The sequence below is a fragment of the Paroedura picta genome, chromosome 10 (assembly GCF_049243985.1).
Source record: "Paroedura picta isolate Pp20150507F chromosome 10, Ppicta_v3.0, whole genome shotgun sequence".
NCBI classification, from domain to species: domain Eukaryota; kingdom Metazoa; phylum Chordata; class Lepidosauria; order Squamata; family Gekkonidae; genus Paroedura; species Paroedura picta.
In genome coordinates this window covers 76,134,995-76,147,632 of record NC_135378.1, presented here as the reverse complement: position 1 = coordinate 76,147,632, position 12,638 = coordinate 76,134,995, and the positions used below count along the sequence as shown (strand labels likewise).

Below are 12,638 nucleotides of genomic sequence, written 5' to 3'. Positions count from 1 at the left end.
CTTTCAGTGGTGATTTGGAAGGTCTCTGTCTCTGTCTCTGTCTCTGTCTCTGTCTCTGTCTCTGTCTCTGTCTCCCTCTCTCTCTCTCTCTCTCTCTCACACACACACACACACCTCATTCATTTTGTAGTTAGGATAAACACCACCCATGGTCAATGTTTCCTCTCCTGGAGTTGCAGCCAAGCAACTCTACAGTATAAAGGGGAAAAAAAGAACCTGTCCAATGGCTTAATTAAAGACCAAAAGGGTCCTGTTGGACCGATGGACCCCCCTTCTTCCTGAAACAACTCTACAGTGGCATCTGAGGCAGAAAATCTAGGAGGCACCCACACCATCACGTGTACACACATGTACACAAACATATGTACACCTGCCCTCTGTCATGGAGAGTTTTGTCGACTACATGAAAGGGCCCCCTTGAAACCCAGTGTGGGTAGAGTGTTGGCTGTATCTCAGATCAGGCCTGGAATTGCAACTAATCTCCAGACTACAGAGAAAAGTTCCCTTGGAGACCGTGGCTGCTTTGAAGGCTGGAATCTGTAACTTTGAACCTTATCAAGGTCCCTCCCTAACCCCATCCACATATAGCCAGGAATTTTCCAACCCAGCACTGGCCACCCCTAATCTGGGAGGCCTTATCAGGGGTGGCCAAACTGTGGCTCTCCAGTTGTCCATGGACTACAATTCCCATGAGGCCCTGCTGGCAGGGGCTCATGGGAATCATAGTCCATGGACAACTGGAGAGCCCAGTTTGGCCACCCATGCTATAGATGCTATGACACGATGCAGCTGTATCATCTACCATGGACGGAATTTAGGATTTGGACCACCGTGCATGGAAGTAAAAGGCTTTAGTTTTCATTCCTGCCATTTACAAGCCTTAAATGGTCCTAGGGTGGTCCTAGGGTGCTATTTGTGTTTTGCTAATGGTGTGTGAGGGCTGAGAAGAAATGCAGTTCACAAGATAGGGAGGGGCAGACACAACCTGTGTAAACCCTGCGTGAATCAACCAGTTACTATGCATTAAAAGACAGCCAAAAACCGTAGACACAATCCGTTTATGCAGAAAAGTCTATTTGCATTGAATTAACGCAACGCTGCCACACTACCACATGAGCAGGGCCACCACAATAGCAAGGCCCATTCTATGATGTCCTTTTGCCACTGGACTTTCTGTGCTGGACAGGAAAAGGAACTTCTAAGGAACATTGGAAGTGCTTTATCCAAGGTGTGCAGAATGGTCCCAAGCAAGACACAAACAAACCATTACCGAACACGTGCCGTTCAGGACTCGCCAACGCAGTGACATAACTTTGTGGCTTTCTCCAAACAGATTTCGGTAACCAAGTGACACATTTGACAGATCTCCCATGTCCTCTGTTGCCCATCAACACGGAAAGGAAGTTAGTCAGCGGTTCTTCGTCCCCACCCATCCCCCTTGAGCTGCTTTCAGTGACAGTATATTTCCATGTTCGCCTGATGCCGTTTATTCCCCATCCTGTAGCTTCCACAAAGCCTCTTTGCTTCTCCCTAAGGCATTTTGGCTCCACAATTCCAAAAGGGCACAGGTCGCCGAGGAATCTGCAGAAACAGGAAATGAAGCTTCCTCGGTCCGGTTTGAAGCACTAAAACCTGTTTCCTCTCTCCGCCGCGCATAAAAATCACCGGCAGCCGGCCACATTTCTGCAGGTTCGTTGCGAAAGCGGTAGCCGAAGGGGAAGAGGCGACCCAAGCCTCCTGCGGAGAACACATGAGAGACACAATGCGGCTCTTACAAACTGGGAGGATGAGGGCGATCTACTGGGTGCTGTTTTTAATGTTCTTGGCATGGAGGCACACCGAAGGCAACTCAGCTGTCAGGGCCCTGGAGGGACCGCTGGACCATGAAGCAGAAACAAGCCCCCCTAATCTGACGTCTGCCGAAATGCAGAACTTCAGACGCAGGGCACCAACCCCTGTGGCTCCCACTGCAGAAAAGCCGATCACTTTGGCGACTGTGAACCGTGAGGATGCGGTAAGACGCAGCACCCCACTACCCGCAAAGGAATCTCCGGGATTACAAACTCCGTCAGTGACCCCGGAGAAGAATTCCTCGACCCTGGAGAATCCCACGGGAGGAATCCATGATAACGGCATGCCTAACGTGAAGGCTCTTTCTAACAACACGGGGATCCCTGCGCAAAGCCAGCCTAGGAAAGGCTCTCTTCCTGGTGACGCTTCCAGAAGCCCGAAAGGAGCGATCGCGAGCAGGTCTTCCAGGCAATCGGATTACGGCAAAACACCCAGCTTTGAAACTACCCGGGGAAAGTAAGGAGAATCCCATTTTTCTTCACTGTTTATCTACTCGCTGGCCTTAGAAACGGTTCAGAGAAGTCCCTGCAAAACAGGTTTGGGGTCAGGTGAAGCCAGGATTTGGGATGCTAGCCACCAGGTGGGACCTGGGGATCCCCTGGGATTACAGCTCGTCTCCAGACTATGGAGATCAGTTCTCCTGGAGAAAGTGGATGTTTTAGGCTAGAGGGGACTCTAGGGCATTGTAACCCACTGGGATCCCAGGATCCAGCCTCAGATCGCCTGGTATTTCTCAACCTGGACAGGGCTAACCTAAACCCCCATTTCCTGCCGGTGACCAGGGGGGTCCTGGGAAATCTAGCCAGGTTTCATTTATAGGGCCCTCCTATATATGTGTCCCTTAAAGCAGAGGTAGTCAACTTGTGGTCCTCCAGATGTCCATGGACCCCAATTCCCATGAGCCCCTGCCAGCAAATGCTGGCAGGGGCTCATGGGAATTGTAGTTCATGGACATCTGGAGGACCACAGGTTGACTACCCCTGCATGGGTATCTAAGTTGGGGTTCTTGGTGGGTTCTCTCGGTTCAGATTTTGCCTCCTATACCATCTGGCTGGGGTCACAACAAACAGCTGTGAATTGTAGTCAATGAACATCTGGAGGACCACAGGTTGACTACTCCTGTCTTAAAGAATGAGGACTACAAAGCTCCCAAACCATGTTAAATTCAGAGGCTAGCTTACTTCCCAGTGGCTTCAGTGGGATTTGTGTGCAGGCTTTCAGTCAGAGCATTGGCAGCACCGAAGGTCCTTAATGAATGTCAGGCAGCCGTTTAGTTCAGAGGAAACAGCGTACAACAGCTTGTTGTTATCTGCCACACATGGTTGCTGACAAGGGTTTTACTGCTACATTTCCAGGACATAGTGAGATCAAAGCAGTCCACTGTTTTTAGGAATGTGAACAGATATATAACACGATATAATTTCTATGGACTAGGTCACACAAAAAATAACGAGGTCTGAATTAAGGATCATTTTGGTTCACTGAAAAGGAGACCATAGATTCTGGGTGTATTTGCAATTACAGGTAACCAGAAGGTGAAACTTTTATCTATTTTATGTCGTCATTGTGGTTGTCGATTGCATGAGAGAGGCTTAGAACTAGACTCAAACTGTTGTAGCATAATTGGGCTCTTCCGTTTTCGGTAATGGAAAGTGAACCTTCCCATGTGTTTGAAGATGCTTTGCCAAATTATAGTTTGCAATGGAAGGCTGATGCATTACTGTTACTATCCCTATTAGCCTCTAAGAATGTTTTTGCTGGATCGAACCAAGGATCCATCTAATCCAGCATCCCGTTTGCAACCATGACCGTGCAAATTGCCTCTGGGGAACATGGGGTGAAAGAAACAGCTTTTTCTGTCATTGCTTTTGCTGGATTTTAATATTTCAGAGGTCTACTGCCTCTGAATGTGGAGTTTCCATTTATCTATCATAATTAATAGCTGAATTTTTTCTAATCCTTTGTTAAAGCCATCTGTGGGCATCTCCCTGTCTTATGTCCACAAAATGGTTTTAAAAACAAGATCACTGAAATTTCTCAGATTAGATGAGGAAGGAGAATTCCCCCCTCCCTATATAATGCAGCCTAAAATCACCATCTGGTGTGTCTAATTAGGCCTCTTACAATCTCTTCAGGGCAGTGGGAGACGAGGCTGCTTTAGCTCTTCAGAATGGTGCCCTTCCTCAACCTGTCCCCACCTCCCCTGGTGTGGTCCAGCCCTGCCCCAGAAAGGAAGTGGCACCCAGCTGAGGCAATAGGATGGACTGCACCATTTCAGAGTGCATGGGGGTGATCACATTTCTGAGCGCTTTCCTATGTCCACAACCCCTTGCACATAGAAACCCCAGCAGGCAAACCGTCGGACTGGAACCCTTTTTCCATTCAGTGCTGGTTTCCTCTTTGGAAGAGGGATGATAAACACATTTTTTATTGTGCCGAGTGTCAGGAAATAGGACAGGAAACAAATATAAGCATTCCAGGCCAGAATCCACCCCCTGCATTTTGAAATGGTACTATCCATGTCTGTCCCCCCATTCCCACCTCATTCCAGGATATGTGGCTGGGTCTCCCACTATAGCTACCTTCCTTGGGCCACACTGATCTGGCTGCTGCTTGGTGGAGCAGTGAGAGCTAAAGTGGGAAAGAATCAGCTTTGTACATGTGCTGTAACCTTACTTCACCCAAAACACTATGGTAAGACCATAGAGTTTGGGGTGAATCCTAGAGTGCTGTCATGTAATGGTGATAGAATTACAAAGTTGAGGGGGTGGACGGAGATCTCCTGGGATCACATCAAGTCTCTGGGTAACAGAGCTCAGATCCACTGGAGAATATGGCCATTGGGACAGGTGGGCTGCTTCGCATTAGTCCCCGTTAGTGTAGTGGTTAGGAGTGCGGTCTTCTAATCTGGCGAGCTGGGTTTGATTCCCCACTCCCCCACATGCAGCCAGCTGGGTAATCTGGGGCTCACTACAGTACTGACAAAGCTGTTCTGACTGAGCAGGAATATCAGGGCTCTCTCAGCCTCACCCACCTCACAGGGTGTCTGTTGTGGGATAGAGGAAAGGGAAGGTGATTGTAAGCCACTTTGAGACTCCTTCTGGTAGAGAAAAGTGGCATATAAGAACCAACTCTTCTTCTTCAGTAATATCAGGGCTCTCTCAGCCTCATCCACCTCACAGGGTGTCTGTTGTGGGATAGAGGAAAGGGAAGGTGATTGTAAGCCACTTTGAGACTCCTTCTGGTAGAGAAAAGTGGCATATAAGAACCAACTCTTCTTCTTCAGTAATATCAGGGCTCTCTCAGCCTTACCTCCCCCACAGGGTGTTTGGTGGGGGCGGGGGGGGGGGGGAGGAAGGAAGGGAAGTAGACTGTAAGCTGCTTTGAGACTACTTCGGGTAGAAAAAAGTGGCATATAAGAACCAACTCCTCCTCCTCCTCCTCCTCTTCTTCTTTGTCCTGCTGTTGGGCTCCATGATACCTGGTTGGCCACTATGTGAGACAGGACGCTAGACAAGATAAACTAGTCTGATCCAGAAGGGCTGGGTGTAGTGGTTAAGGGTGGCAGCCTCTAATATGGAGAACTGTGTTTTATTCCCCACTCCTCTACATGCAGCCAGCTGGGTGACCTTGGATCGGTCACAGTTTCTCTCAGTGCTCTCTGAGCCTCACCTCCCTCTCAGGGTGTCTTTTGAAGGGAGAGGAAGGGTAGGCAATTGTAAGCCATTTTGAGACTCCTTCAGGTAGTAAAAAACAGGGTGCAAAGTCCCAGCTCTTCTTATACCCTTCTAGCCAGGTGACATTGGAAACCCTGCTTCAAATCTGTTACTACTGATTTGACCTTTAATGGGCAAAGGGTAGCTCTTTACAAAGCCATGAATTGGTTCGGCATAGAGAAAGCAAGTGGACGATTCCCTTAGTAATGACAAGATTGAACATACTTCGTCCTGTTATTTGCAATGAGCCAGACTTTCTTTTCGGGGTCTGTGGCTTTAATGAACTGTTCACATTCCAGCTGGGAAGACCAGGAAAACAGAGTGGGGTTTAACTCTGACTGCTCCACATAGGATCCCTCAGCATGGCATGCGAGGTCCCAAAGCAAAAACCTCTGAAAACCAATCTGCCCATGAGCCACATTTTGAGTACATTTTTGCTAAACAAGATGAATGCAGACTGGGCATCTGCATGCAGGAAACAGACCAAAGATGGCAAAATTAAGCTATCGGTTCAGATGGTGCACGGCAGGGACAATTCGTACTTGTTAGAAAGGCGTTGAAATTCTCAACGCTTCGCCCCCCCCCCCCCCCCCACACACACACTTGTGCTGCTTTTCAAGCTGAAGCAGTCGCAATTGGCTAGCATGATGTTGCAGAGATAAATTTCATGTTATGAACTTGGGCTGAATAAAATGGGGACAGAGCAATAAATCCATTCAAAAGCAAAACAACCCCTCCCCCTCCTGCCTCACTCCAATATTCTGCAGCTGATTGGAAGGTTTTGCCTGTGGCACCTGGGTCTGTATTTTGTAGAGCGGTCCAGCTCCTTGTGGAAAGTGGGGCTGTCATTTCAAAGGGAAGGGGGGAAACAGGGCACCTGGGGTTGCCAACCACTAGATGGTGGCTGGAAGTCTCCCTGAATTACATCTCCAGGCAACAGAGATCAGTTCTCCTACAGGACATGGCAATTGGGGGGGGAACGTGCCATGAGAATTATTCAGTGCACATATAAAGAAAAATCATGTTGTGCATGGGAGGGGCTGTGGCGGAGGGGGAAAGCATCTGCTTGGCATGCAGAAGGTCCCAGGTCCAGCCTCTGGTATCTCCAGTTAAAAGTTCTGGTGGTGGGGGATGTGAAAGACCTCTGTCCGAGACCCTGGAGACCCTTCCAAGCTGAGCAGCCAGGGCTGACTTTGAGGAGCCAAGGTCCTGATTCTGTAGAAGGCAGTGTCACATGACCATTTGTTCTGCAAAGGTTTGCCATCTCCTGGGATTGCTACTGGTCTCCAAGTGACAGAGTTCACTTCACCTAGAGAAAATGACCGCTTCGGAAGGGGGACCCTGTGGCATTAGAAGCCAACTCAGTGGTTCTCAACTTGGGGGTCAGGACCCCTTTGGGGGTTGAACAACCCTTTCACAGGGACCATTGCAGGGCGAGCAGCCTGGCGAGGGACAAATTATACATTGTTTATATATATATTGTATATATATAAGTTGATCTTCACGCCATTGGTCAGTTTCGGTTTAATGTCTGTGAAAGAACCCTTGCATAATTTTATGGTTGGGGGTCACAACAACATGAGGAACTGTATTAAAGGGTCGCGGCATTAGGAAGGTTGAGAACCACCGACCCAACTGAAGTCCCTCCTTTCCCCAAAACCTGCCCTGCTCAGGCTCTACCCCACCCCAAATCTCCATTTGTTTCCCAATCTGGAGCTGGCAGCCCTAACAGTGTACATGTTCCACAGACCTTACAAACTGGGCTTCTGTCTTGAGCCCCATGGAAGGAAAGTGAGGGATCAGTGCAATGAAGAATTCTCCCTCTCTGTGCCGCACAGCAAGAAACATTATGTAACTTGCAGCTGTGGCGTCTGAGCTTTAAATAAAGATGCAATGGCGCTAATTGCTGGACACGTAAACAGCAGCGTCGTTACAACACAACGGCATGTAAGTACCAGTTTCCCAAACCTCCCTCACGCCTAGAAGATTAGTAGGTATCGCCATGAGACTGCGCGATGCTGTTCGGCGTAGGAAACGCTGCCTCAAGAAGAATCTGCGGCGTCTCTCAGATCTCTGTTTTGGAAGAAGGCGAAGCTGTGCGTTATCATGGGAAAAGATTGCCTTTCTTTCTTTTGGGCCTTCCGTACCAAGCCCTGCTGAGGAGTTTGCATCATGTGCTGGAGAGCTGCTATTCTAAAGGGCGGAGGGAACTTATTCTCTGAAATCTGCAGTAAATACTCCTGCTCGTTGCAGAAGGGCAATTATGTCATTCCCATTGACAGTTCTCGGAGTGTTTGTGACACTTCCGTTGCTGTGCGTGTTTCAAAGGTTTAGATGACTGCAGCCCGCTACAGTGTGCTTTCCACCTGCATCGATAAACCTCTTGCGAACAAAGGGGTTTTGCTGGGCTAGGAGCCTGCTCCAAGCTACTCTACCCGGTTCTGTTGTAAACCTTTTGACTGTGTTTTATACAAGGGGTTGCACCTGGGCCGTCCCGTCCCATCGGCAATTGAAGGTGCCTTACAGATGGAAACTTAATACGTGTTTCTGAAACTGAATGCACAGAAAGGCCCTGTAATAAAGGAAATTGAACAAAGGGTCTTCTTTAGTTCTAAGAAAGAACTTCTTAAATAAGATTGCCACCTGTTGGAAAGTGAGAAAAGTGGAGGTAGTGATTTACATGCCAAAGGGCCTTCAGATTCGTCTGCTTTCCTCAGTACGAGGGGTACACCGATGCACGAACTGGATCTGAGGCAGCTGTCTCAAGCATGCTTCGAGTGTGTGCACTTATCTCTTCAAACAGAAGTTGTTTACGACTCCCACGTGAAATCCGGCTGCACAGTAGTTCCCGGCTGCTCTGTTTACATAATCTTTTCGCTTGGGTTTAACCCACAGTGTGTCCTTCTCCTCCACAGGCTGTAGCCAGGAGGAGGCCAGAGGGAGCCCAGTTCTGCCTGCAGTTCCCCTGCTTTGCCCAACTGGAGCAATTTTCAACATTTGGGCTCTTGGGGCGGTGTCACGACAACTTCCGTCAAATCAAAGCTTGTTTTTTTTTTTTAAACCAGAATGGTAGCTGGTGTCCTCAGAATGAGAGAGCTTCATCCACTAAGGATGCCAGCCTGCAGGTGGGACCTGGGAATCTCCTGGAATTACAGCTCTCATTGCCAGACTGCAGAGATCAGTTTCCCTGGAGAAAATGGTTACCATGGGGGGTGGAATCCACTGAGATCCTTGTCCTCCCTGGGCTCCATTCCCAAATCTCAAGGAGTTTCCTAATCTGGAACTGACAATTCTATGCCCATCCCCCACCAGGGGAACCTGGCAACTCTGCCAGCCACCCAACCAGCCAGCTCTGAGTGCCCAAGATGTGCTCTGACTTAAGGGTATTTTAAAAAGATCTCTTATTTATGTGTTCATTGATGTTTCAACTTTCATCCTGCCCTTTGGCAAAAATTCTAAAAAACAAACAAAAATTAAAATTTAAAATGAGTTAAATACAGTTAAAACATTTTAAAATGACACGGCTGATATTGCCTTTAATAGTGCTCTTATCCAGGGAGGGGGGAGGTCCACTTAATGTAGCCCTTGCTGAGGAGTATCGTCTGGTAGCTACAGGGGGAGTAGTCGGGGGTTAGATGTCACTGTAGGCCTCAACTTTGCAAGTGCAGTTCGTTTTGGATAGCCCGAAAAGTACCCGAATCAATGTGGATTCAGACACTTTGGGGACAAATCCGGTCTGAAATGCACTTCCCCTTAAGTTAAACTGCCCGAACCACAATTCAGGCGTGATTCGGCCATGCAGAGATCGGGCAATTAAAAATTTTCCTTTCCTGTCTATTCCATGGTCTAGGTGGGTGCGGGTTTGAGATGGAGGCACCACATTTGCAGCAGATTTGCAGAAACCTCTCCTCAAAACAACCTCCAGGTTTTAAAAAGATTGGACCAGCAGGGGTCCAATTCTATGGGCACCCAAAGAACATGCCCCCATCCAACCTCTGTCGTTTCCAATGGAGAGGGAATAAAAGACAAGAAAAGAGACTCTTTTCCCCATTGCTGTTGGTAACAATTGATTTAGGATGGGTGCTCCCTTTCTGGGTGCCCATAGAATAGGGCCCCTTGGTCCAATATTTTTAAAACTTGGTGGTTCTTTAGAAGAGATACTCCTGTAGCTACTCTGCAAATATGGTGCCTCTGCCTCAAATCCCATTTTACAGATATGAATCCAGCAGGGTGCTTAAAAGGCCAATAAGGGGAACCTCAGTGGTTTACTGAAACAGGTAAAATCTTCTGAACTTTAAAGTCTTAGTTCTTCAATATACAGATTCTGAAACAGGTAGATACAAAAATATGCATACTTATCTGGGGGGCTTGACGGTAAGTTAGGAGGGGGTTGCTTTTAAACAAGGCTGCTCCCCAATGAAGAAACGCCCTGATTGAAATGTGAACTGGGCCCCCTTCTGAGCATGACATGGAGGCCTCCGTGGGCTTTCCCCTTTAAAAGGATAACAGGGAAATCTGCTTGGATCCAATTGTGTCCCTTGGGCAAGGAAGACCTGCTTCAAACACCTACTCAGTTGAATGTGTGGCTTTGTCTCTCGCCTGGAGAGCCCAAGAAATCTTGTCCCATCTCAGCAGCTAAGCAGGGTCGACCCTGGCTAATATTTGGATGGGAGACCTGCAAGGATTTGGGTGGTGGTTCCTCCAAGAAACACTCGGGGTCATGACATGGAGGCAGGCGATGGCAAACCACCTCCGAACGTCTCTTGCCTGGCTGCCAGACCACCCTACACACACGTCACATGATAAATGTGGCTTTTCGTTTAGGTCCCAGTTCAGTGAATGTTAGCATCTTAGCATCCTCTATACTTGACACAGCAAGTCCAATCCTACAGGCCTCTGGAGAAAGTGGCTGCTTTGGAGTGTTGATTATTATTATTATTATTATTATTATTATTATTATTAGTAGTAGTAGTAGTAGTAGTAGTAGTAGTAGTAGTAGTAGTAGTAGTAGTAGTAAATTTATTAAATTTATTAGATTTATTATCTGCCACTATCAAGTAGGCTCATGGCAGGTTATAGATGTCCAGTTAAAACCCCCATTAAAACCCTATCAAAATGGACAAAAATACAAATACAGTAGATCAACAACCCAACAACATGGTGGAACCCCCCCTACCCCCAACTCCTACCCCTTACACCAGCCCCCCCCCCCATCGATCTTCCCCCACTGGTTCCGTGTCATTGCACTCCCCTGGGGTTCCTCTCCAGCCTTTCCCGAGCTCTACCCTCAAATCTCCAGGGATTTCCCAACCTGGAGCTGGCAACCTAGGCTGTTCCAAGAATCAAGCAGAGATGGGGAGAACAAGGTGTCCTTGAGGAACTCTTGGAGAGACTGCAGAGATGCTGCTCATGAATCACTCTGAGCAATGGGGTTGCACTATGTAAAAATAGGCTATTTGACTTGGAAAATGCTCTGCAGCATCGACATTAAAGGAGCAGCGAGGTCAAGGAGAGGGCCACAGAACTCCTCAGCTGAGGATCAGATCAGGGTAGCCTCCAATTCAGCTGCCAGACCAGCGGTTCTCCCAGCTCACCCTTCCAGCTCACCCCACCAGGTCATCCCCGGGTCACCCTCCCAGTTTTCTCGGCTCGCCCTGCCAACCCAAAACATGAACGGAACCGCCCCAGAATCTTTTTCTTGGAAAACAGCCGGAGAAGAAGCGAGGGAATGTGGCTAGTTTCAGCCAAGGCTCAGAGAGGGGGGGATGCTGCCACGTTGGGTCACGGGATCGAAAAAGAAAAACAAAGCTGGCCATGGAAACCAAACATCTCGATGTCCAAAAATTATAGCGGCAGCATGTGATGAGGGAAGCAAATGGTGACAGCCAAGTGTTTGCAGCTACAGAGTACAAAGTGTCAAGGCCTCTATTGCTGGAGAAAACAAATATTTTCCCTGTGAGTCATGATCCAATCTGTTTTGGGGTGGAAGACCATTCTCTCCCGCCAAGCCCTACCTGAAAACTTACCCATAGCTCTTTTTCAGGCTGCAGGTTCTTGGCTGGAGGTGTTTCCTGGGTCCTCCCTGGACCCATGTGATCAGGGTTGCCTGGAACTGAGGGTTCCCCCTGGACACAGGCGAGGGATGGGGGAGAGGAATATGCAAGATCTATCATGTGCATTATGTAGGAGAACATCCTACAGGGGGAATCAGAGGAGATGTGTAGTTAGCATGGTTAGAGCAAGAACTTCCTCTCCTCTTGCATCCTGATTGGCTCCTTGGATACTTCCTGTTCCTTTGACCACATTCCCTCCCTGCTTGCCTCCAGAACAGGCAGAACAAACAGAATGAGCAAAGAACAACAGTTAGACAGTCAGTTAAGACTTTCTCCTCTCTCTCCACTTTCCATACAAATTATATTCTTTTAAGCAGCTTGCAAATTTAAATTTCCCACGATCTCTTTGAAGTTACTACCATTTGCTGAAGAGGTGATCCTCCTTCTAAAAAAAAAAAAAAAGGATCGCTATGATCAAGCATCCCAAGTTTATTTACTACTGCATAGTGGGGTGGCCAGACTGTGGTTCTCCAAGTGTTCATGGACTACAATCAACATGATGGCAGGGGCTCATGGGAATTGTAGCCCATGGACATCTGGAGGACCACCCCTGGTTTAGATGAACAAATAGACTGAGCAGTGGGCTAGTCAAGAATGAAACATGGAGTCGTTGGGCCAGACTGTATGGGATTACACACGATCATGTCCAGCCGGCCCTCCAAGAGGCCATTTCTGCTTATGGCTGTTGCAACTCCTTTTCCTCTGCTTTTCAAGAAGCCCTCAGTGGGTCACCAGTGGCAGAAACAGCTGCGGGCTGAGTGGAGGGCCATTTGGTCTCACCTTGGAGACTGCAGCTGAGGAAACTAAGAATTAGGCCTGTTCACGGATCACTTAAAGCCCAGCCAGATGGGAGATCACAGATCTCCCTTAATCTTTTAAAGACAAACGACAGCTCGGTTGGAGTGCTGAGGCCTCCCCTGCCTCCTTTACAGCTCCTAACCTGGATCAGGGTTTTAAA

At 48.2% G+C, this 12,638-nt stretch overlaps 1 protein-coding gene across 1 annotated transcript in view; it reads left to right on the top strand.

Annotated features, from left to right (window-relative positions):
* The first annotated feature begins 1,488 nt into the window (after positions 1–1,488).
* MMRN1 (multimerin 1) overlaps positions 1,489–12,638 on the top strand; it is an 80,173-nt gene continuing 69,023 nt past the window's right edge. The window contains exon 1 of the mRNA XM_077300891.1: positions 1,489–2,307. Within this exon, the coding sequence (XP_077157006.1) occupies positions 1,751–2,307 (557 nt within the window). The 5' untranslated portion in view covers positions 1,489–1,750. The remainder of the gene's footprint in view (positions 2,308–12,638) is intronic.